The following is a 26,821-nucleotide window of genomic DNA, read 5'->3' as shown; positions in this document are numbered from 1 at the left end:
AAAATCCTTAATTCCCTGGAGCTGTTATTGTGCAACAAAGGCTCAGCCAGAAAAGGAAATGAACATTAACAAGCCTGAAAACAAACCAAACATTAATCTGACAACAAACACAAACATTTGTATTCGGTAACACACTGTGCTTCCTGCATACCTGTTGATCCTTTGTGTATCAAAGTCTCATAATGCGCGCAACTTTCTGCTCATTATAATCGGTGTAAATATCATTATAAAGCAATATATTCTGAAAACAATTGGGTTATTTCAGGTAGTAAAACGAGAATTAAAGGCCAGTAAGTAAAGCAGTGTCTCTGTATAATGGTTTATTATGTCTAAGATGTCGACAGCTTTCTCACGGTGATTATGACCAGGCTGAATAACACAGACACTCCAAGAACCGCAGCAATTACGATGGCAGATATTGCTCCAGGTCCCAGTGATCCTGCAAAACAAAAATCAATGCATCAGCCCAAAAGAAGGTGCATGCATTTACGTGGCGCTGCTTCCACTCTCATCCCCTCAAGTGCTTTACAGACAATGGACTACTTTTGAAATTTAGACACTGCGGCAATGTGGATGCAGGCTGGATGGGCCAAATGGCCTCCTTCTGCATTTAAGGAGTTCTATGAAGTGGTAGCTAATTTGTGCACAGCAAACTTGAACAAACAGCAACATGATAATGGTTATATATTTCAATTGCAGGTGTTGGGATAGAATATTGGTGGTGTTACTCCGGTTAATTCTGCTGCTTTTCTTCAAAATCGTGAGGGCTAGAATACAACAGCAGGAATGTGCATCTATATAAGGTTCTGGTCAGACCCTATTTGGAGTATCATGAGCAGTATCTAAGGAAGGATATACTGGCCTTGGAAAGGGTCCAGAGGAGGTTCACAAGAATGATCCCTAGAATTAAAAGCTTGCTGTACAAGGAATGGTTGAAGACACTGGGTCTGTACTTGTTAGTGTTTAGGAGAATGAGGAGGGACCTGGATAAAGTGGATGTGGAGAGGATGTTTCTGCCAGTAGGGGAAAAACTAGAATCAGAGGACACAACCTCAGGCTAAAAAGACGGTCCTTTAAAACAGAGATGAGGAGGAATTTCTTCAGCCAGAAAGAGGTAAAACTGTGAACTCTTTGCTGCAGAAGGCTGTGGAGGCCAGGTTATTGAGTGTCTTTAAGGCAGAGTTAGATAAGTTCTTGATTAATAAGGGGACCAGAGGTTCTGGGGAAAAGACAAGAGAATGGGGATGAGAAAAAAATCAGCCATGATTGAACAGCAGAGCAGACTCGATGGGCTGAGTGGCCTAATTCTGCTCCTATGTCTTATGCTGTTATGGTCTAAAATGTTGTGCCATCTGAGAGGGCAGCGAGGCTTTATTGCTCACCAGAAAGATAGCTCTTCTGACAATGTGGCACTCTTTCCGTTCTGTGTCACAGCATCAGATCAGTTTTAGTGTTCAGGTCCCTAAAGCAGGGCTTGAACCTATGACTTTCTCACTCTGAATGAGGGCGTGGGCCTCACCTGACATCCAGAACAATCATCTTGAAAAGCTACTGGACTTTGAGCATTATTGCATTCATTCTTTGAGCAGCCTTGACATTTTTATTCCTTTTGTTCACTTTATGTCCATTATCATGTTGCAATCTGTTTCATTCTGTATCACCTTGTTGGCCTGAGCCATGTACATGTTAATACCACTTTGTAATCAGTCAGTGAGATGCAAGATTTGAGCAAGACCATTTAGACAGATTATTTTCTTCCATTCTGCATGGTACTCCTAAAGGAAATTGGCCTGAGAAAAATCACAATTCCAACTGATAAAATGTCTTAAATCTTCATAATGATGGCAACTTCAAGCTGTCTTTTTTGGGGAAACTGTGTTGCCATATTTTATCTATAAGACATAGGAGCAGAATTAGGCCACTCAGCCCATCGAGTCTGCTCTGCCATTCAATCATGGCTGATTTTTTTTCTCATCCCCATTCTCCTGCCTCTTCCCCATAACCCCTGATCCCCTTATCAATCAAGAACTTATCTATCTCTGTCTTAAAGACACTCAATAACCGGCCTCCAAAGCCTTTTGCAGCAAAGAGTTCCACAGATTTGCCACTCTCTGGCTGAAGAAATTCCTCCTCATCCCTGTTTTAAAGGGTCATCCCTTTAGTGTGAGATTGTGCCCTCTGGTTCTAGTTTTTCCTGCTAGTGGAAACATCCTCTCCACATCCACTCTATGCAGGCCTCGCTGCATCCTGTAAGTTTCAATAACATCGCCCTCATCCTTCTAAACTCTCAATGAATACGGACCAAGAGTCCTCGACCATTCCTCATACGTTCCCCTTTTAGGGAAGTCGAGCAACAGACATGTGCATCATTTTGACAATGACATTCCCCAAAAGGAACATGTAGAGTATGCCATTTTGATTATTATTATGCATATTTGTAACCAAATAGTAACAGCTTTGCAGACCACTTTGTAATGAAGCTACAGAAGGACATTCTCCCATAATAATCGCATTAATGCCATAACTACATCAAGCGATCTGTTAGATATTCAAGTAGTTTATTACTCATGAAAGACAAAGATCAATTTTTTTCAGCCAAAAGTTTATAAGACTTATTCCTGCATTTGGGACTAAGTGCAATTTCAAACTTCATTTTGTCTTCAGAAGGGCCTTGGCTTATACTCAAGAAAATGGTGGTTATTTTCCAAACGTCGCTGGATTCCGGGGAAGTGCCGGATGATTGGAAAACGGCTAATGTTACGCCGTTGTTTAAGAAGGGTGCCAGGCAAAAGGCAGGGAATTATAAGCCGGTTAGTTTAACGTCTGTTGTAGGTAAAATGTTAGAATCCGTCATCAGGGAGGAAATAGCGAGGCATCTTGAGGGGAACTGCTTGATAGAGCAGACGCAGCACGGTTTCGTTAAGGGGAAGTCGTATCTGACAAATTTACTGGAGTTCTATGAGGATGTGTCTAGGGCAGTGGATAGAGGAGAGCCGGTGGATGTGGTCTTTCTGGATTTTCAGAAGGCGTTCGACAAGGTACCTCACAAGAGGTTATTGCAGAAGGTCAGGGAACATGGAGTTGGGGGTAGGGTGTTAGCGTGGATAGAGGATTGGTTGTCAAAAAGGAGGCAGAGAGTGGGGGTCAATGGGTGCTATTTGGATTGGCGGATGGTGACTAGTGGAGTGCCCCAGGGGTCGGTGCTGGGGCCTCAGCTATTTACCATTTATATAGATGATCTGGAGGAGGGAACCGAGTGTGTGGTGTCGAAATTTGCTGATGACACCAAGATTGGTGGAACGGCAAATTGCACGGAGGGTGTGGAGAGTCTACAGAAGGATCTAGATAGGCTGGGCGAATGGGCCAGGAACTGGCAAATGGAATTTAATGTTGGCAAGTGCGAGGTGGTCCACTTTGGTAGGAATAATGGTAGGAAGGATTATTACTTACGTGGTGAAAAACTGCAGCAGGCGATGGTGCAAAGGGACCTTGGGGTCCTTGTGCATGAGTTGCAAAAACCCAGCCTGCAGGTGCAGCAGGTGGTCAGGAAGGCGTATGGGATGCTGGCCTTCATAGCGAGGGGGATTGAATATAAAAGTAGGGACGTCTTGCTGCAGCTGTATAGGGCATTGGTGAGGCCGCAGCTGGAGTACTGTGTCCAGCTTTGGGCGCCGTACTTACGCAAGGATATTTTGGCCTTGGAGGGAGTGCAGAGGAGGTTTACTAGGCTGATGCCGGAGTTGAAGGGGTTGAGCTATGAGGAGAGGCTGAATAAACTAGGCTTGTACTCGTTAGCGTTTAGAAGAATGAGGGGAGATCTCATTGAGACATATAAGATGATGAATGGGATGGATAGGATAGAGGTGGAGAGACTCTTCCCGCTCAGAAAGGACAGTAGGACTAGGGGGCACAGCCTCAAGATAAAGGGGGGGCGGTTTAGAACGGAGTTGAGGAGGAACTTCTTCACTCAAAGGGTGGTGAATCTCTGGAATTCTTTGCCCATTGAAGTGGTGGAGGCTGCCTCGCTCAATATTTTTAAGACGCGGGTTGATGGGTTTTTGATAAGAGAGGGGATTAAGGGTTATGTGGAGAGGGCGGGAATGTGGAACTGAGCCACGACAGATCAGCCATGATCTTACTGAATGGCGGGGCAGGCTCGAAGGGCTGGATGGTCTACTCCTGTTCCTATTTCTTATGTTCTTATGTTCTTAAAATATTACGACATGACCTACTGTCAGAGGAACTGCCATTAGTCCTTCCATTTCATGTTTAGCTTTTTAAAATATTTTGTGTGATAAGCTGCTGATAGTGAGGGCTGATATCATCTTAGGAACAGAAATTGAGTAAGCAACTATGTATCTCTCCAATCTATCAGATTTTTGGACTGTGAAATTAATTGCGCAAGGACTAAAAAGGAAGTCTAAATTAATATTTTCTGCGGTTCTATTGCCAGAAAAAGTGGTAAATGCAAGTTCACTTTTAACATTTAAGAAAAACTTGGATGGGTTCATGGATGAGAGGGGTGTGGAGGGAGATGGTCCAAGTTCAGGTCATTGGGTTTAGGCAAAAAATGGTTCGGCACAGCCAAGAAGGGCCAAAAGGCCTGTTTCTGAGCTGTAATTTTCTATGGTTCTAAAAAAATGTCAAATCAGGTAGTGAGAGAGAAATAAGAGGTGGGGAGAGAAACATTGGATTGTAAGACAAAGAAGACAGGAATGTAAAACAAAAGACTATTTACTTTTTAAAATCTACAATTACAATCTACAAAACTACAAACATGGAACTCGCTCCCTAACGGCACTATGGATGTACCTATACTGTACAAACTGCAGCTGTTCAAGAAAGCAGCTCACCACCATCTTCTCAAGGCCGATTAGTTAATAAACACTGGCCTAGCCAGTGCCCGCCCCCCCCATCCCAAGAATGAATATTATTTTAAGAAGTGAGACTTCATACTTGTAACTAATAATTTTCTTTACCAGGGAGCTTGTTTGGCAGTAATTAGCACATCACATCATTGAAAGAGTACTTAGGCTGAAATGGACAACACTTGCTGTGATTTCGTTCATACCTATCAGAAAAGTTTAAGAGCTTCAATTCCTTTTTTTAATGGCGAGGTCAACAGCAAGATGGTATTTTTGCCAAACTAGTTGTACAACAGCACATATCTCAGACAATAACTTTTATACTCCCATGTCTAAGCAGACATCTGCCTTCACTCACAGTTGCTGCAGCATTTGTGTAGAACTAAATGTGAGGACTATTAATCTCAATGTTGTTTTGACGGCAAGTAAGTACTAATTTGTCTAATTAACATGTACTAATTTATCTAATTTACAATCTGCAAATTTGTAAAATTGCCCCTTGTAAATTTCCATAGAACTGACAGTTTTAAACAACAGAGTCTGCCTCTGAAACTGGCACTAGCCAACGGGCAGAAAGGCTTATTTAAATCCTTGTTAATAATTGCAGAGCTGATCACTGCAGTGGTTAGATTTTGATCTCTGAGATCTGAGTTTACAAACTGCACAGAGTGTAAAAAGTTTCCTACACAAAAAGGGGTTTAGAAAATTTCCATCCAGTTCTTCCTGGGTAAAAGACGACAGCATTTTTTAAAACCCTTTCACAGCATTGTGGGTGTCATTGGCTAGACCAGTGTTTATGATTTGATTTGATTTATTATTGTCACATGTATTAGTATACAGTGAAAAGTATTGTTTCCTGTGCGCTATATAGACAAAGCATACCATTGATAGAGAAGGAAATGAGCGAGTGCAGAATGTAGTGTTACAGCCATGGCTAGGGTGTAGAGAAAGATCAACTTAATGCAATTCAAAAATCTAATGGCAGCAGGGAAGCTGTTCTTGTGTTGGTTGGTATGTGACAGGCTATATGATCGATCCCTAATTGAGCACTAAATTGTCAATAAGTAGTGTGTGCAGTAAAATGAGGAAAACATAATCACACTAAAACTGTTGTGTGTTTGTTTCTGAGGCTGAAGTCAAACCATATTATTAAATTAAACATACAGATCTTTATTTAGCATGGAGCTATCTAAAGCTGAGCTGAAAGGGCTCAATGTTGATACTGAATTATCAAAATGGAAAATGAAATTGACTACTTGCCACACAAGAGCACAGGAAGTTACAAATATGCTGTTTCTACATCCTGAAAGATCAAAGGGTTAGAAACAATCGAATCCAAATAATAAAGGATCTAGCAGTTTAAACACAAAAGAGAAAATGTTGGAAAATCTCAGCAGTTCTGGCAGCAGTTTAAACCAGCTCCTCAGTAATCACTTACATTTAGGGTTCTTCAGATTTAAACTGCACATAATTTGACATTTAAATCTCATCAATGGGATCCTCAAAATGGCAACTAAATCACTTGGTGAGAATTGTGCACACAACACTATGGGAATGACTGCCAATGGTTGTAGAACAGGAGGAGGAAACGGATGGGGAGAGCAGGTCAGAGTAGTTACAAATCCTTAAGAGATTGAAACATGAAGATTAAAGTTTTAATCTAGAGGCTTTGGATGGTGGGGGGTCAATGCAGATCAGTTTGGATGAAGGAAAATACTGCAATAGTCAACTCCAGAGGAGAAGTTTGGAGGAAAGTTTCAGCAAAGGATGGGCTGAGTCAGAGGTGAAGAGGGCAATGCAACAGACTTAAAAGCAGCCAGTCTTTGGGATGGAGATGATAGGAATGAGATGCTTAACTCAAGTTCAAATACGGTGCCATGGTTGTGAACATTATGGTTCAACTTGATGTAGTGGTCAGGAAGGGAGATGGAATTTTTGGCCAGGAGATAGAGTTTAACGGGAGAACTGAGTGCCAGTGAATGTGTGAGACTGAAAAATCAAACTCTTGTCCAAATAATAAACACTGGAGCTGGTGTCAGAATATTTTTATAAATAAACTATTTGCTGATTGGATCCAGGAATGAACTCTATATCGGGACAAGAATCAACATAATCTTCTTCAGTTATGTAATATAACAAATAAACTGGTAGATGTACCTCGCTACGTTCTGATGTTTTTGTAGCCACAGGATTTGAAATTCACAGGGGACACATTATTGGATATCAGTTCATATCCTGCTGCCACATTGGTGTAGCCATGTACTCAATATGTGTTCTGAAGCAGAGTGACATTATGACAAACACAAGTTACAGTTACTAACCGATTTTTTTCAGAATTCGAACTGTGATTTCTCATTTTACCTTTCTCCACAGGTTCCGAGTCATCAGGAAAATATCCATAATCTGAAGTCATTGAACTGTCCTCTACAGTGTTTCCGGGAGTCACAGTCTCAACCGCACCGCCTCCAGAGGATATCTCCAGAGCTTCGCTAGGAGGTGCCAGAACAAGAGATCCCTGTACTTCAGAAGCCAGGCCTGCAAACACACAGTCTTTTTGAAAATTCATTTTAAAGCTGCCATACCGTTCAGTCTCAAAGCTTTACCTGACTGTATTGAAAAGTGCCAGCTACCATCCATTTTAAAATGTCACTGCAAAACAAACTTATCTTTCACACTTTCCATTAATTCAAAAGCAGCAGTCACTTTTTCCTCGGTCGGAAGTATTTGCTGCTAAAAGGAGTGGCTTTCGTAAGTAAGAAGCAACGTTGAAAAGAAGTCATTTATGCATTAAGAGGGTTAATCTCTCTGCATTACACTGTGTGGTAAATTAAAATTCGTATTTTCCCTCTTGGTTTAACATATTCAGGGGTAATGTTTAAATGAAGTTCATGGACTGACTCCATGAATTATTTTCAAAGGCAGCATGATGTAGCTGGGTAGCCAATTTAAACACAGCCACAGAAATGTTACTGAATCCAGCCCAGTCAATCCTTTCATAGTTTTAAAGGTCTCTATTAGGTCCCTTAAATTCTTATTTTTGATTCTAAAGCTACTCAATCATTCCTTGTCGTTCCATCTGCTCATCTCTGGTAACCTCCTTGTAAATCATCACTGGGGGTAGGGACCAATATTTAGTCCACAACTGGGACCATCTCATTCAATTTCTTTTATTTTTCAGGTCAGGCAATTTGGAATTCTGCTCTCATTAGTTTCATTCTCAGGTCACAATCTTACTCTGTCAGTGCAGCTCACTTCACAACCTCAATGTTGCGTGTGTACATGCTGGTGTTAGACTGGGGTGGTGCCAATAAGAAGTCTCACAACACCAGGTTAAAATCCAACAGGTTTATTTGGAATCATGAGCTTTCGGAATGCCGCTCCCGATCCAACATTCACCTGATAATGGGGCAGCACTCCAAAAGCTCGTGATTCCAAACAAACCTGTTGGATTTTAACCTTATGTTGTGAGACTTCTTACTGCACCATGTGTACAACATTCACAGTATACTATGATTCTAATGTATGTCAACATGTACGAGAATTGCTTTTTTAAAAAATAAACTTTTTCCAATGCCACCTCCAGTCGACCAACAAACTGTACATGAGAAACGGGACACTGGGCTTGGTGTATGACGTTATCACGTTAACAGGTCTTTACAAGTCGCCCATTCAGCACATACGGAGGACATTTAGCTTATTGTGCCTGTGCTGGTTCTTGGGAAGAGTTTTCCAGGTAATTCGACGCCCTTGTTCTTTTACCTGTGCCCTGAAATTCCATTACTTTCAATCAGGAAGATGAAAGGATTTGAAATGATTCGTAACCGAGTGATTTCACTAACTTCGGATGCAATTCACTCAATTCAATAACGATTTACATAGTTCACACTAGGGGAGATAAAACAGACTTCAGTAGGTTTCTAGCCAGCTCCTCATATAATATTCCCTAATTGGATACATACGACATTATGTTGAGATCAATCTTTATTTTCTGTACGTGATTTTCACAGACTCCATAACAATGTGTACGTAGACATGCAGATCTCATGGAAGCCCTGAACTGTTTCAGGCAATCCTGATACTTAAATTAGCCATTAACACTCAGACATTGTCCAGTTCTTTCCTTGCAAACAAGCTTGTCTTGTCTCTATATTTGTGGTGCCAATTCAATGACATTTTCAATTTTAACAATGCTGTGATGGCTTTTTGCGAGCTGGACTCAGTATGGAAAATCTTCCCAATTAGGTAAAAGCAAATTACTGCAGATGCTGGAATCTGATACCAAAAGAGAAAATGCTGGAAAATCTCAGCAGGTCTGGCAGCATCTGTAAGGAGAGAAAAGAGCTGACTCTTCCAGTTCAGGTGACCCTTTGTCAAAGCTTTGACCTGCTGAGATTGTCCAGCATTTTCTGTTTTGGCTTTATTATTAGGTACTGGTTGAATCTTTCACATGCTCACATTACAGCCAAAGTATCATTTTCTACATGTGTCTATCATAAATAAATCTTCTATCATAGAATCATAAAATACTTACAGTACAGAAGGAGTCCATTCAGCCCATCGAACATGCACTAACAACAATTCCCATAACCCTGCAGATTTATTCCACTGATCCCTCTGACACTAAGGGTCAATTTAGCATGACCAACAACCGCAGCACCCACAGGAAACCCATGCAGACAATATGCAAACTCCACACAGTGACCCAAGGCAGGAGTCAAACCCCGGTCCCTGGTGCTGTGAGGCAGCAGTGCCAGCCACCGTGCCACCCTTGCTGCCCCGTTCAAGTGTAAGGTGAGTGTATTAATCACTATAGTACAGAAGCCAAGCAGTTTCTGGTGTGTGCAATACCAGCCTGATAATTCAGTTTTTCAGGCCTGATTATGCAGATTACGTGACATTGGTTGTCTTCAGAGCTAAATATATTACAAACAGCTGTTACACATCAACCACAACAAATTACTGTCTAGAGCACCTCCATTCTCTTCTATTTGATTTCTTTAAGATGAAACATTAGTCATAGATGTATGAGCATTCTGAATGCTGGAAATTGAGTGAGGCACATTTTCAGGCTCTTAATAGTGAAATAGTGCCACCTGCTGACAATGCTATATCATAAAATCAATCATCTTCCTCATAGACAGCAGGGATTGTACAAACCCGCAAGACCCAACAGGAAGACCAGAATAACGGGAGCAGTGTGAGAAATTTGGAGGCAAGCTTGGTTTAGGAATGGAGCTGATGTGCAGAAACCAGTGAGTGTACCATGCTGACTGCACCCACCTTCCCTCCTGCAGCCGAAGGAACATAGAGCAGCACGGTGGCACAGCGGTTAGCACAGCTCCAGGGACCTAGGTTTAATTCTGACCTCGGGTGACTGTCTGTGCGAGGTCCACACGTTCTCCCCGTCTCTGCATGGGTTTCCTTGGGTCTCCAGTTTCCTCCCAGTCCAAAGATGTGCAGGTTAGGTGGATTTGCCATGCTAAATTGCCCCTTAGTTCCAAGATATGTAAATTAGATGGATTAGCCATGGTCAATGTGTGGGGTTGTAGGGATAGGATGGGGAAGAGGGCCTGGGTAAATAATTCTGTCAGAGAGTTGGTGCAGGCTTGATGGGCCGAATGGCATCTTCTACACTATAGGAATTCTATGATAAGAATAATAATAGGCTGAAATCCAGGCATTGTTCTCATACATCTATGTCGCAGTCCCTCCAAGGACAATATCTCTTTCCTAAGGTGTGATGCCCAAATCTGCTCACAAACCAGGGTTTTGTATAGCTGCAACATAACCTCTATACCCTGATACTCCATCCTCTAGATATAGAGACCAACATTCCAGTAGTCTTCTTGATTATTTTCTGTACCTGTTTGTGGTATTTTAAAAATTTATGCTTCTGGACCCTCAAGTCTCTTTGGACAGCTATTGTATTTAACCTCATACCATCTAGAAAGTACTCTGATCTATTCTTTTTCTGTCCAAAATCGATAACTTCGTATTGCTTAATTAAAATCTGCCTGCCACAGTTTTGCCCATTTACTTATTCTATCAATATCCCTTTGTAATTTTATGCTATCAGATACACAATCCACAATGCTGCCTAACTTTGTGTCATTGGCAAATTTAGATACATGACTTTCTATGCCATTATGTAAGTCATTAATAAATAATGTTAATAATTGAGGCCTCAATGCAGATCCTTGTGGGACACCACTGGTCACATCCCACCAACTTGAGTACCTGGATATTATCCCTACTTCCTGCCACCTGCCAGTCAACCGATTTCCCAACCATGTCAGTACTTTGCCCTCAATTCCATGGGCTTCTTCACAAAAACAGAAAATGCCTGAGAAACTCAGCAGGTCTGACAGCACATGTGGAGAGAGAATAAAACCAAAATTTCAAGTCAGGATGACCCTTGATCAGAAATCATCACCTAACGAAGGGTCATCCTGACTCGAAATGTTAGCTCTATTCTCTCTCCACAGATGGTGTCAGATCTATTGAGTTTCTCCAGCATTTTCGGTTTTTGTTTCAGATTCCAGCATCTGCAGTACTTTGCCTTTATCTCCAACCTTACTTAACAGTGCCTTAAGAGGGACTTTATCAAATACCTTCTTGAAGTTCATATAAACTACATCCATTGACATTCCCCTGTCCAAAACCTCGGTGACCTCTTGAAAAATTCAATAAATTTTGGTAGGCATGACCTACCTGTCGTGAATCCATGCTGACTCTATCTGACCAACTGAAAATGTTTGAGGTGTTCAGTTTCCCTACCCTTGATTATAGACTCCAACAATTACCCCACCGCTGATGTTAGGCTGACTGGTCTGTAATTCCCAGTTTTTCTCTTTCACCCTTCTTAAAAAGTGGAATGACATGAGCAATTTTCCAATCTAGAGGGGCAACTCCTGAATGTAGGGAACTCTGAAAGATTTTAGTTACGGTATTGACAATGTGCTTCCTTTAACATCCACAGTGGAAACTGTCAGGTCCTGGAGATTTGTTGCTCTTTAGTTGCATTAATTTCCTCATTATCAATGTTTTATTGATGTCAATTGTATTTGATCCCGGTCCTCGATTCACTATTACTTACATTGAGATTTCATGCAAGCTATCCTCCTTTTCTACACTAAATACTGAGGCAAAATAGTTATTCAACTTGTCTGACGTTTCCCCATAGTCATTGATAATATCCCCACTTTCAGTCTTTAGTGGACCAACACTGCTCTTGATCACTCTCTTTCCCTTTATGTAACTATAGAATGTCTTCTAATTGATTTTGATGTCACTTGCAAGTCCCCTTTCATAATAAGACCATAAGGTCATAAGACATAGGAACAGAATTAAGCCACTTGGTCCATCAAGTCTGCTCTGCCATTCAATCATGGCTGATATTTTTCTCATCCCTGTTCTCCTGCCTTTTCCCCATAACCCCTGGCCCCCTTATTAAGCAAGAACCTATCTATCTCTGTCTTAAAGACACTCAATGACCTGCCTCCCTTTAAGTAGCTTTTGTGGCCCTTTGTATCCTTAAGAGGCTTTAAGGATTTGCTGAACGATATGGTTTCAATATCTACTAACCACCACATTAATGAAGTGGGCACAGTTTTATAGAACAGCACCTTCAGATAATTAAGAGAAATCTCATGACATGCCAAGAGACAAAGGAAACCCCAAAGCTTGCCTTATTGTCACTCCAAATTACATCTCTCAAGGCATAAAATCACCACAGAGGAACTCAGCAACACAAAGCGATTGTGTACAGATCTGGGTTCCACACTATAGCAAGGATATGACATTGGAGAGATTGCAGAAGATGTTTACAAGAATGGTTCCAGGTATGAGAAACTGCAGTTATGAGGATAGATCAGAGGGATTAAGACTGCTCTCCTCAGACTGAAGAAGGCAAAGAAGACGTTTGATAGAGATGTTCAAAATCCTGAGGAGGCTGGATAGAACAGATAGGGACAAACTGTTCCCACTGTAAAAAGATTGAGAATGAGACCATATAGATTTAAGTGATTTGCAAAAGAAGGAAATTTGATATGTGAAGAAACATTTTCACACCACGAGTGGTTCAGGTCTGAAATGCACCATCGAGGAGAGTGTGGTGAATGCACTTCAATGGAGGCATTCAAGAGAGCAATAGCTGATTATTTGAATAGAAACAATGCGCAAGGGTTTGGGGAAAAGGCAAGGGAATGGCACTAAACCATGATGTTCATTTGGAGTGCCAGTGAAGACATAATGGATCAAAAGGCCTCCTTCTGCACTGTAACAATTCTATGATCCTGTGAAGTACAAGACAACTTTGCCAAGCACAATGCATCCACCAAATGACCACGAAGAAGTATGACAATAGTTCACTGATGCATGAGGTAAAAAATAGTCAACATTTCAACAATCCTTTCCTCAGTTCTCAAACTGGATACGTACAGGGTCCAATCCCGAGAGCCTAAAACCCAGCAAAAGTTGTTGGTGAAGCAGACATTTACATCACCAAGAACAAAATATATTAGCAGATGAGAAGAAACAGAGTCCAGTTTGGGCCTACACCCTAGCTGGTAAAAAAGAAAAGGCATCAGCAACACCAGCAATGTCACTAACAAGCAAAACTATATCAACAGTATCACCGACAAGAGGCACAATGTCAATATCATTAATACAATGTCAGCAGCACCAAACACTACTCCTACAACACCGGGACAACATCCAAGCCATCGCTACAATGTGCGCCAACTCATCATTGACAGCAATGAATCCACGTGATGTAGGCACAACATTCTTTCTCCCAGCTAAGCAGTGTCTTGTTCTTGAGAGAAAAACAAGCTATAAAGGAATCTTAAGATATTCAGTTTAAATATAAAAGTTGATTGTTAATCTTCATTAGTGTAGATATTATACAAAAATCAAAATTAATGATTAGAATAGTCATATTTGGAGATATTGAGGGCAATTCTCCCAAAACAAACTTAAGTGCCTAATGGGTGGGAATGCAGGGGGATGCAGGTGTTTCTCTTGCCTATTTTTTAAGGAACTGAGTGAAATGGATCTCCAGGATTCTGTGCATCACAGAGTCCGCCAGGGAATTCAAGCTGATAAGGGTAGGGTGGAGACTGAACCCACCCCAGAGGCCGGCATCAGTGCATTGAGCAGGCCACTGCACATGCATTGATCCGTCAGTAGGGAGATCTGTGCACGAGCACTGGCCCCCTCCTACCCCACCTTGCTATCCTTCCAAACAGTGACCTCCTGATTGTTTCCCAGAACCCAATTGCTGGCTTCCCAACCGCCACTCCCCGTACCCCCAGTCACTGGCTTCAGAGATCTCCTCCCAGTCGCCAGCGTCCGTGATCCGCCACCCCCATATCCAGTTCGATCCCCACCCCCACCCCATCCATGGCCAACCTGACCCATCCCTCCCTGTAGCCAGCTTGAACCACCCCCTTCCCCTTCCCATGGCTAGCCTCAATCACCTCCTACCTTCCAATCCCATTGACCCCTAATGCAGAGTATACAGCGGATCCACCTGCAATCAACACCGATCAGCCCACCCTCCTAGTAGGCCCCATTCCCTTGGCACTGCCTGATGCCCTGTGCCAGGGTGCCAGGCTGACACTGCCAGGTATTGTCAGGCTCCGAATGCCAGGCCAGCACTGCCTAATGGTCACCCCCTGCCTTTGACTTCTCAGGTAGGCCTCAAAGGCCTCTGTCCACAACAACAGGGTGATCATGCCTGGTCCCCGTTGATGGGGACCAGCTTTAATCCCTGCTGGTGGGAAGCTCTCCCAATGGGCTGGGAGACATTAGTGAGCTTGGAGGATACTGTTCCGGGCTCGCTAATAACATGGAAATGTGAATTTCAATATGGTAATCAGCCTCGAGCTGATTTCTGTTGCAGGGCTTATTACATTTAATAAAAATGGCTTGGGAGAGTCGCAATTGGATGGACGCCGGTTGCAAGTCCCACTACAGGCCCCCCACTGATATCTCGGGCCCACTGCACTACTCAAGCGGGCCAGGAGAATTGTACCCATTATCTTTTTTTAAAGAAAGAGATGTTATATGATTCTATTATTCAAAAAGAGTTAGGAACTATATTGTTCAATGTACATATACCCAAACATTCAGTGGCCACATCACTTCTGACTGCACTACATGTGTACTGACCTAACAATGTATCATTCCACAGCACATGGTGAGATCTGAAAAATATACCTTTGATGTCAGCCCCAGGATGTGGCTAATAGTGATTACTTTAAATTTCTGGGAACCAGAAGACATAACAACTGTTGCTGACTGGTAAGGCTCTCTATGTGCAGGACGGGCTGGCAAAAAAAGTATTCCTCCATTCATGAATAGAGAAACCTTTCTTTGAAAAAACTGAGAAAAATGTGGACTGTTTTTCCCAATGCCGGCATCTCCACATCATGACTGTTTTTCCCCCAGATGTTAGTTCAACTACAAAATCTTCCCAAAGTAAAGCTAAGTGATGTCATCATCTTGACTGCTGTCACGTGATCTGATGAGGTGACTTACCCTCAGTGACAGGACTGACATTGGCAAAAGAATGGTTAGGGAGATTGCCTGTATAAAAATAACCCATTAATAGCAGCCAGTAGAGCTTCAGAAGTAGAAAACTGAGGTGAATAAAGAATTGGCTGAAAGAAAACAGTGACCTGGCTCTGTGACACAAGAGGTCATTCCGATTAGCACAGGAGAACCTAATTCTGATCAGTCACTGGGCTGCAGGACATTAATCTTACCAGATTCTGGGCTAGGGGGTGGAGTGGGGGGGAGGAGGAATGGGGAGCAGTGGTTGGCGAAACAATGCTGTTGAAGAGATAGCTTTTACCAAAGGTTTGATCAAGAAAGCCAGAACAATCAAACCAAGCACTGGTATTCAGCAGGCAATCATTCACCCTGTATCGGCTGACGTTATTCATGAAGGTCCTGCCTTCTCAACCTTGCACTTTCCTGAAGTTTGGCAATCCTCATGTTAAATTCTGTCAAAGGGGAGAGCAGCCTATTGTCATCTGGGACTATGGTGACTTTCCCTTTATTGACCCTAAAGCTAATGCTAGCACCATACATTCAGCTCACTAAAGCCAAATCTATCATAGAATCATAGAACCCTACAGTGCAGAAAGAGGCCCTTCGGCCCATCGAGTCTGCACCAAACACAATCCCACCCAGGCCCTATCTCCATATCCCTACATACTATACCCACTAATCGCTCTAACCTACGCGTCCCTGGACACTAAGGGGCAATTTCTTAGCATGGCCAATCAACCTAACCCGCACATCTTTGGACTGTGGGAGGAAACCCATGCAGACACGAGGAGAATGTGCAAACTCCACACAGACAGTGACCTGAGTCGAGAATCAAACTCAGGACCCCGGAGCTGTGAAGCAGCAGTGCTAACCAGTGTGCTACCGTGCCGCCTATCTATTAATAGGATGGAGGATGAGCGTATTGCAGAAAACTGCCACTGTTATACAAATTGAACTGCCAGCATATGCAGAGGCAAATTTGGGTGGGGGGGAGGGGTTAGAAATGGCTACTCATTCAGTTCCGAATAGAGCATGTTTCGGATAGAATTATTTCCAGAATCGATGGGCAAAGTGGGAAAAAATGAATTTTGACATCCCGAAAAATATCTGAGAAAATACCAACTTGAGAACATTTGCTTATTAACTTGTGCAGACAAAAGAAAACATTCACAGTAAATTAACTTCACTCTCTCAACACTAATCTTTCTCATGTGCCTTTCCCAGGAGGGACCACTCTGTGCACAAGGGTAATAAGTGAGAGTCACAGGGGGAAGTTAGCAAATTAGAAATGGACAAAATAATTGCATGCTACCTGGCACGCTATCAGTTTTTCCTTCATATTTATAGAACAGGAGTTTAAACCAAATTGTTGATCTGTTTATTCAGTCCAGCTGCTCGACCCAGAATGAAAGCCTCAGCGATAAAAGCAGGTCTGTCCAAGTTCCTGGCAAAGGTTGACTAACGTCTTGAGGCGAGATTCCTCGGTGCAGGCTTCAAACCTCAACATATTTCACACTCACACAGTAGCCATCAGATTACAGAACTGAAAAACAGAGGCTCAGTTCTGCTGCTCTTGAACTCGGTGTAGCATGGGACGTCTGGAACTGAGAACCCTAAAACTAGCAAAAAACAGCCAACACTTATATACACTTTCCAAAAGAAAATATACTTAGGATATGCGCTAGTCTGAGTAAATTGCACATTAAACCTGGTGCTGGAAATCTACTGTAATGTGTCTTCCTCTTCCCTATGTATTCAGTATACCCAAATATCCCATCCTTCAACAATCCACCTCATCCCAGAAAGTCCATGCACGTTATACAGGACTATTTTACTTGACCCTACAGGAAGTAATTCTTTATTTTTTACTCCATTCTTAAAGTTACAAAACCAATGCTCAGAATGGACCAAACAGACCCGAATCCAGTCTTTGCTTGTTCCAAAAACCAATTGAACTTCAAATTGAATCCAATTCATGGTCCCCACAAAAGAGACATAAAACATCCAACTGACAAGAAAAGGCATTGTACCTGATCTTGGGCTTCATCTGACACTTGATCTTAGTCAAAAGACCAAGAAGCAAAAGTTTCACCGACACTGACTCCCAATAACCTCGATATCCCACAAAGTTCACCTCTTACTGGCCTGCAAATATCAGGCACTGTGTTTAAACCAGGCATTTGAACCTCGTGAGCAACAACAAAATCTTTGAATAAAATATTCTACCAAACTTCAAATTTTCCAATTCTACAGACTGTCCTTGCACCAGAAATCTGATGCTTATACAATCATTGTCGCTGGACTCCACATTATATATCAGAGAAGGGTTGGCCCACTCCATTCCTATTTGTCAAGCTTGTACTAAAATGTCTAAGTGGGCAAACGATTGACGGCTGCACTGTGTAACTGCAGTTCATGTAACTGAAAAACAGGTTCCCTTCCTTTAAACACTGCAGGATTTTGGAAGTGTGAAAACGTTTTGCTTTGGTATTTTTAAATTTGTGTCTTCACTGGAAAGAGATCTTCCATTGTCCCATCAATCTTTTCCCTCCTCTCCTGAAATTGATAGTTCAAATTGAAAAATGGGTTGCACGGGTACTGGCAGCCCCTCTGGTATCTGGCACAAGTGACCATTCTTTGAGCTTTGACATGGAAAAGTTAGCAATTCAACCGTTTTGAGAAGCATGTGTGCATTAAACTTTTTAACACAATGATAATAAAAACTCTGATGACCTGAGAATTTGGTAACAAGTTTAAGGTTTATTGATTGGTGTCACAAGCAGGTTTAAATTAACACTGCAATGGGGTTACTGTGAAAACCCCCTATACGCCTGTCCGAATACATAGATTGAGAATTTAGCATGGCCAATGCACTTAACCAGCACATCTTTTGGATTGTGGGAGGAAACCAGAGCATATGGAGGAAACCCACGCAGACATAGGGCGAACGTGTAGACTCCCCAAAGACAGTGACCCAAGCTGGGAATCGAACCCGAGTCCCAGGTGCTGTGAGGCAGCAGTGCTAACCACTGTGCCACTATGCTGCCCACATTCTGATTAAAGCCAAGGAAGGTTACACACCTAACAACTGCTTTCTGAAATTTGCAAGTCCCATTCAAGACCTTTCCATTGGAAAATCCTCTTAGTAAATCAATCTGGACAAAAATAGGAGCAGGAATAGGCCAGTTGCCCTTCAAACTGCTTTGCCATTCATTACGATCGTAGCCAATCATCTAACTTAATAGCCTGATTCCACCTTCCCCCTCATACCCTTTGATCCTTTTTGCCCCAAGAGAAACATCTAACTCCTCCTTGAAAACATGCAACGTTTTGGACTCAACTGCTTTCTGTGGTAGAGAATTCCACAGGCTCACATTCTCTGGGTGAAGAAATTTCTCCTCATCTCAGTCCTAAAATGTTTACCTTATATCCTTAGGCTGTGACCCCTGGTTCTGGACTTGCCCACCATCAGAAACATCCTTCCTGCATCTAGGCTGTCGGGCTACTGGATGTCTTTAAACTGGGCTGGATTTATATGCATGTGTCAGATGCTGCTTGGCTTCCACGTGTTCAGCCATCGGGTGAGGGTCACTTTTGTGACCACATTCGCTTTCCTGTGCCCCAAAAGCATTTCACACAGATGTGAAAGCAGCGGTATAACTGCAATCTAAATGAAACCATGCGCCATCGGCTGCATTCATGATTAGCTTTGAATAACATAAAGACATGACTGCTATGCATCTTTTAGGGCAAACATACCACTCCAACTTTCTAAAGGCTAATGCCAGTAAATTCCATTCGCATTGTTTGTGACAACCCTTTGCCAGAAACACTATGCTGCAGATTAACCTGTCAATGTATTGGTCACAAAAACAAACAAAAAACTGCAGATGCTGGAAGTACCTAACAGGCCAGGCAGCATCTGTGGAGAAAGAAATAGAGTTAACTTTTCAGTGATCTTTCAGTAGAACTGGAAGATGTCAGGCAAGTGTAACTTCTCAGCAAGAATGAATCAACAGCAAAGGGAACAGAACTAAAACAAAAACAGAAAACATTGGGGATACTTAACTGCAGAGAGAGACAACAAAACAAAAGGAATAACCAAGTGTAGGGTTTGAGGGCAGGGATGATTAAATGACAGAAGTGATGATTGTGCAATAAAATAGGAGGTGAATACAAATATGGATGGAAAGTTGAAGTGTAAATCCTTGCAGTAAATAGCAGAGGAAACTCTGGCAAACAGAAGACTTCCAGAGCTGAGAAATGTGGCAGCAACCAGAAAGCCTGATAGACTCCAGGACTGCTAAACACCTCATCAACGGGGGTTAAGATTAAATTTCAGATCAAGCCCAAGATCAGGTGCAACGCCTCATCTTGTCAGCTTGGATCTTGTTTGTCTCTCTTGTGGGGACCATGAATTGAATTCAGTTGAAATTTTAATTGTTTCTTGGAGCAAACAAAGAGATGGATTTGGGTCTGCCGGGTCCATTCTGAGCATTGGCCTTGTAACTTTAATAATGGAGTAAAAATTAATTCCCAGCTTGTATAAACCCAGTGGCTCTGGGCAAAGATCCTCCAATTCCAGCAACTGTTGTCTGAAACCAAATGGGAGCAGGTTTTAAAGCCTAGTATATTAGTCACTTACACTTGCCTGGCTGTAGTTTCTTTCTCTCTGCCCAATGCTCCCTCTAAAACAACCATGTAACCATGTCTGATTTACAAATACAACAGCATTGGTTGTTTCATCTGTATAACAGACATGATACATCAAACATCCAAATGATTGTTATCCATGTGCTGGCAAATTGAACGGTTACAGGATTGTAATGGTTTTCCAACAGAACTTAATGATTCTCGGAATGTATCCCACAGTGGAATGAAAAATAGAAAGTTCACAGTGAAAAACATGCAATTCCCACATCATTGGCAGTTTCAAATCAATTCTCTAAATGTCCATTTTGCTCATCAAGTTGACTGCTTTAAAAGATAACATTGTATTAGAATATTGTAGTGCTTCTATCCAAACTAAAGGAATCAGAATAGTCTGAAATTGCCTGACAGCAACTTGTAGCTACTTATAGCTGTTCAATGACTTGAAGCAGAACAGTCGTATTCTGCAAAAACATTAACAGATGTCTATTTGTTTTTCACCTAGTTTGACCAATGTCAATTGGCACTGACATGAATAAGAAATGGCACAGCTGAAATAACTAACCTCTAGAATCCCTACAGTGCAGGAGGAGGCCGTTCGGCCCAATAAGTCTGTACTGACTCTCCAAAAGAGCATTCCAACCAGATCTGCCCCCCCGCCCCCGCCTTATCCCCTTAACCCCACACACTTACCACAGCAAATCCACCCAACCTGCACATCTTTGGACACTAAGAGGCAATTTTGCATGTTCTGCCCATGTCTGCATGCATTTCCTCCAGATGGTCCCACTTCTTTCATCTAAAGACATAGAATTTAGGTGGATTGGCCATGATCCATGTGTGCGGTCACAGGGATAACGTGGGGAAGTGGGCCTAGGTGAAGTGCTCTTTCAGAGGGTCACTGGAGACTTAATGGGCTGAATGACCTCCTGCTGCACTATAAGGATTCAATGCTTTTATAACATATCTTCAGTAACTGAGAACAATTATTTTCTCCCCACAAGGTTGAAATTTGATGGGGTAAGCTTAGAGGAGCGATACAAGTTGCAGTAGGGCTGGGAGAGACAATACTATTAGAATAAAGAGTATTCAGAAATAAAATGGATCAGATAGTGGAATAAATGTTAAGGCAGATTAAGAAGGGTTAGAGTGCATGGGCATAAATACTGGGAATGTGTTAACAGCGTAAATGACAAAGGGAGAGGCACACATGAAATGTATTTCTTGATCAGTTTACAGCCCATTGAGAGGAAGCTGTGCTGGATCCAACTTTATTGGAATGAGGTGAGAAAAATAAAGCGTGTCACGGTGGGAGAGCAATTGGAAAACAGTGATCAAATATTATTAACGGTTCAGATTTTCCGGCCAGTGGTGAAGTGATGATGCCCAATGCTGACCTCAAAGGAACGCTTCCCACAAAGACCTAGTAAGCTCTGCATCACGGATTTCTCCTTTTTTGTTAATTTCCTTCTGACATCAACAGTGGCAGATATCCGATATCCAACAACAGTGACATCTTCAAGCAAGCTAAACACAGGATCACACTAAAGATCTCTCAGACAGAAAACCAGAAAATAGCAAGCAGGTTTAATTTTTCATTTTTCACTATTTCACAGAAGCTGAAATAGAGCCTGGGACACTCACTTGGAATTAAAGTAGAAGCTAAAATATTTTAAATCCACTAAAAGAAAAATTCAAAAATCCTTGAAATTTTTAGCGTGAATTTGAGAAATTTGACATTCCAAAAATATAAAATTCTGCTTTCTGGGACAGAAAGTTTATACAGTAGCAGTTTTGACTTAGTACACTGCTAAAACCTTTCCATCTCATTCAACAAGGTAATGTGGGACTGATGGTTAGTTCTTTCAAAGCATGGGCAGACTGGCCTTATTCTGTGCTACATAATTCTATACTATGATTCTATAAACTGCTTCTCCAAACCCTGCTAATGGCCCAGGCTAAAACAGACTGAATTTGGGCATTACATATTGACTGCTCACAGACCAGGATAGAGCAGAGTACTTTTCACATAAAATGATGAGTTGGGTTTTTTTCCGAGTTCAGCGTTAAAAAAGTTACATTAATCCCTGGGTGAAGGTTTCGAAAATGGCAGCAATTGAAAACCATATTGCATGTATCACTCATATTGGAAGAGGATGCACCTCATTTATGAGAGTGTGAAAATTCAGGTTTGTTTTACTCCATCAATTACATCATTGCAGAGGATGGACAAATCACAAGCTTCACCCTACTTGTCCCTCCATCTTCAATTCTCATATTCCATCCTGGTGGTTTCCTGCAGCAGTTGACTAATTTCACCTCTTCCTCACATATACCAAAGCTGCATTCTGCTCCCCTTTGGCCATCATTTCCTTGGCTTACATTAAAAGGTTGAGTGAGAAAGTTTAATTCAGGAGAGTTTGAAAAAAATCCAAATTGTTGTGCAACTGGCTGAACATTTCCTCAGACTGATTCAAGTCCGTATTTAAGTTTGCAGCTTTGGTTTATCCTCTGCATTCATTTGAAGAAACTTAAGTAAGAGCAATTAGGCACATTTAAAAGAAGACTATAAAATCTCAAATAACTTAGAGTAAAGTTTATTTATTACTCACAAGTAAGGCTTACATTAACACTGTAATGAAGTTACTGTGAAATTCCTGGTATCCAGCATATTGAAAGCCGTAAACACTTTCCCTGTACAGATTCCGACAAAATTTATTCCCCCACACACACATGCACATGGATGCAGCACAGTGGTTAGCAGTGCTGCCTCACAGTACCAGGAGTCCTGGTTCAATTCCTGGCTTGGCTCACTGTCTGTGCAAAGTCTGCACGTTTTCCCCATGTTTGCATGGATTTTCTCCTACAGTCCGAAAGATATGATCGTTAGGTGTATCGGCCATGCTAAATTCTCCCTCAGAGTACTAGTACAGGAGTTTGGCGACTAGGGGATTTTCACAGTAACTTTGTTGCAGTGTTAATGTAAGCCTTCTTATGACACTAATAAATAAACTTAAACTTCTGGCAAATGTTAACCTTAAAACTAGTGGGAAATTCACAGCCATATTTCAGATTTAAATGTTTCACTGGAAGTTGTTAAATCATTTTAAAAGAGTTAACTTTAAAATTTCTAGCTGTGGAAGTTTTAGCGTGGATTTGAGAAATTTGACATTCCATAAATATAAAAATCTGTTTCTGGGGCAGAAAGTTTATATGGTAGCAGTTTTGATTTCGTACACTGCTAAAGCCTTTACATCTCATTCAACAAGACAATGTGAGACTAACATATTAGCTGTACAAACAGCTAAATATATGCACAGCCCCTAAACCCGTCTGCTTGAAAGCCAGCCCCAGTTTAGCTCAATCTCTGGATTTTAATAATAGCTCCTGCAGCAAGATTTCCATTGCCTGAGAAATGTTTTTTATTTTTGCACCCTCATACACAATGGTATAACTTTGACTATTAAATGAAACACATACTTTGATCACAAGAATACACATATTAGAGCAGATAATGTATCAACACTGATCAAGGCACCATTGCATGTAAAGAAAGAGTGAAGATGGCGACTCTATAAAGTAAGTTAACTCTCCAGGATGAATGAAGTTTCAGAAATGGAATAGTAATCCTACCTGTTAGTGCGATAAGAATGGCAGTCCCTAAAATTGTCCATGAAAGCAGGATCCAACGTCTGCACTGAGCCATTTTGTTTCTGAGACTGAAACTCTCTGATGCCTTGTGTGGTCTGGAAAGGGGAAAAAATGGTCTGGGAGACGCTTACTTCTGAATTCACACAAGGGAGGCTTTCTCCACTGCACCAAACAGAGCAGTGAGCATCTAACCCTGTCGGCCTAGCTGGAGCCAACACCTACCTCCCACATACCAGACAAATATGTTGATATATGAAGTGAAAGGAAATTATAGTATGCAATTTGGCCAATTTCCTAACAAAGCCCTCATATCGTATCCTCTGCTGTGTAGCTGAAATTTTCTGTAGGATAACACTGAATTATAAATTGTTGACTATTTTACTTTAAAATGTTTCTGTACATATTAACTTTGTAATCTATAGTAAGTAGTCAGGTCACTCGCCTTTCTCAGCAGTAATGCCCTGTCCCTATACCCTCAGATCAATATGCAACTGGCAGAAGTACTTTTACAATGAAACTGCTCTTTCTATAATTTCCTTTTTCTTAGCATCCAGAATGCTCCCCATTTAGCATGAGCTTCTTCTTTCAAGTTTTCCAATAACCCCGCCTATAATTGAAATTTAAAGGCTGTTACCTAAAAAATATGGAGAAGGCGCAGTGTTTATATAATCTATGCTGTGCATTGGAAAGGCTCTATTAAGAGCTTGTATACACAGAGATTATTTTGAAACCTTTACTGACATACAGTTATTCATAAATTGAGAGATGTTCACACATCACGATGCTATTTTAGTGCTATTTTTGTCTGGAGCTAAAAATTAAGCCTGGCGTTACAGTCTTATTTATGCTGTTTGGAAGCGATTTAGTTCCTAGCCTTAGGGTTGTGTGTTTTTGGTCTCAAATGGCTGACATGATTCTCAGGGGAAACAAAAATCTAATCTAACATTTAGGGTTTGCTTTTCACATTTTCAGAAATGATAAACCTGCTTTTGGTGGGAGCTCGATTGGGATTTACCCGATCACCCTGCCAGCCCATAACAGGTAGCAAACTGATTAATATTGGTTTGACAGCCCATTTACTAGGCCCCTGCCATGCACCTGGCCCCCCCAGTGGGAAATGCACCGGGTGAACTTTGGTACTCGTAGTGACCAACCAGGGCCTAGCGTGCTGGACCCTGAGGGTCCAGGGAAAATCTCCAACCTCTCAGCATCCTCTCCCCTACCATTCAATTAATGGGTCATTCCCCCGCCCCCACTCCTCTTCCCTCCTTCCCAGTCGATGGCCGAGTGTATTATCACTAAACGATTAATCCAGAAACTCACCTAATGCTCTGGGGACCTCAGTTCAATTCCCACCATGGCAGATGGTGGAATCTGAATTCAATAAAAAACATCTGGAATTAAGAATCTACTGGTGACCATGAAACTATTGTCGATCGTCGGAAAATCTCATCAGGTTCAGTAATGTCCTTTAGAGAGGGAAAGGTGCTGTCTTTACCCGGTCTAGCCTACATTTGACTTGAGAGCCACAGCAATATAGTTGACTCTCAACTGCCCTCTGAAATGGCCTAGCAAGCCCTCAGTTGTATTAATCAAGGGCCACTAGGGATGGGCAATAAATGCTGCCCAGCCAGCGACACCCATGTCCCTCAAAGGAATAGAAAAAACATACAAATATATGGGCGACCCGAACCACTCCTCAGATCACCACCTCAGCCACCCTCCCTCTCATACCCCCACTTAGTCCCCATTTAGGACATGCCTTGGCAGTGCCCACGGTATAATAGTCCCTGCCACTACAATTAGCGGGTTTGCATATTAAATGCAAGTTGCGATCTGATTGGGCCAGCAGGGTAGGTCGGCAAAATCTTGATTGGCTTGATGCCCGTCTGGAATCCCAATATCTGGTCAATGCCTCATTTGGCGGGCCATCAAGACACCCCTGGCCATCTGCCAAGGCTGGCGAATCCAGCCCTCTATGTTAATATAACCATCAGTTTATTCCTTCTCTCTTCCTTTCTTAGAATTGAAAGGAATGAAGGAATTTTGAAAGTCAAATTTTAAACAGTAATCCGGCAGGCACCAAAATGAGAATGTGAAAAGCGAACCCTAAATGTTAGATTAGATTTTTGTTTCACTGGAGACTTAATCATGCCAGCAAGTTGAGACCAAAAACACTCAACCCTAAGGCTAGGAACTAAATCTCTTCCAAACACTATAAACAAATCTGAAACTCCAGGCTTTGTTTTTACCTCCCAGACTGAAATAGCACTAAAATGGTACTATGATGTGTGAACATCTCTCAATTTATGTACAGCTGTCCTAGTCGGGCAGAGGAGGGGTGCGTGGGGAGGGGTTCTGACCGTGGCGAACGGGCGCCCTTTAAAAATGGTGCACTAATCCTGAAACAGCCAGGCTGGTTGACGGGTTTCACGAGATAGGCTCATTTGCATCTTTCATGTGGGCGAATCCCAACTGGCAGAGCCTGCCAGGGTCAGCGGGAAACACCTCTCCTATTCCCGTTGGCATGCGCACTTAACCCTGAAAACCAGAGAGACTTCCACCAGTAGCCTGCTTCAATTTTCAGTTTCAAAATTTGTGGTCCACTCAGCAGTGTTGCCTTGAGCCCTAGAATCAGGTCTGGTGACTTGAACTTGAATCTTAATCTTTCTGTGAAGCCTTCATTAAAAGCGTGGTTGCTGAAAATGTTTTAGAACTTTCTTCATTTTAATTGATGATAACACTGACATAAATATTGCTTTGTAGTATTTTATCCCCCAACCCCCCAAAAATAAATAACTTCTCTGGGAGAAAGCTCCGGTTCAACTTAACAATCAAGGAACCATGTAATGGAATTGTTACATGAACATGTCAAATAAGTGACCCGCAATTTACTCCACCTCTGCTGCAGCTTAATGTTATATAAATTGTCATTTGCCTGCATTATAATGAGACTCTGGATCGTAAAGCAGTGAGATTAATATTACCTTTAAAATGCAAAAAGCAACCTATCACCTGAGGCTTACAATCCTAATACTGCCAACAGAGATCCAATTATGTGCTTAACTTACTGATGAAATAAGACACTTCATGAGTAC

The 26,821-nt window shown here is 41.9% G+C and overlaps 1 protein-coding gene across 1 annotated transcript; it reads right to left on the bottom strand.

Moving 5' to 3' along the window:
• Positions 1 to 329: 329 nt before the first annotated feature.
• On the bottom strand, positions 330 to 23,778 carry snorc (secondary ossification center associated regulator of chondrocyte maturation). Its single transcript, XM_080186432.1, has 3 exons — positions 23,706 to 23,778; positions 7,227 to 7,400; positions 330 to 439 (listed from the first exon to the last, which is right to left on the bottom strand). The coding sequence occupies exons 1-3, from the start codon at positions 23,776 to 23,778 to the stop codon at positions 330 to 332; spliced, it is 357 nt and encodes a 118-aa protein (XP_080042558.1).
• Between the last annotated feature and the right edge of the window lie 3,043 nt (positions 23,779 to 26,821).

The sequence above is a fragment of the Carcharhinus amblyrhynchos genome, chromosome 3 (assembly GCF_965287045.1).
Source record: "Carcharhinus amblyrhynchos chromosome 3, sCarAmb.v2.hapA, whole genome shotgun sequence".
NCBI classification, from domain to species: Eukaryota; Metazoa; Chordata; class Chondrichthyes; order Carcharhiniformes; family Carcharhinidae; genus Carcharhinus; species Carcharhinus amblyrhynchos.
The sequence above is the reverse complement of the archived record's forward strand: the minus strand, read 5'-3'. Positions and strand labels throughout refer to the sequence as shown.

What these genes read in the sequence shown, in the direction of transcription:
- snorc (XM_080186432.1), bottom strand. Translation starts at nt 23,778, where the DNA reads ATGGCTCAGTGCAGACGTTGGATCCTGCTTTCATGGACAATTTTAGGG. An exon ending in CATTCTTATCGCACTAACAG is followed by an intron (nt 7,401 to 23,705) that starts GTAGGATTACTA and finishes GTGTGTTTGCAG; the next exon opens with GCCTGGCTTCTGAAGTACAG. An exon ending in CTCGGAACCTGTGGAGAAAG is followed by an intron (nt 440 to 7,226) that starts GTAAAATGAGAA and finishes TTTGTTTTGCAG; the next exon opens with GATCACTGGGACCTGGAGCA.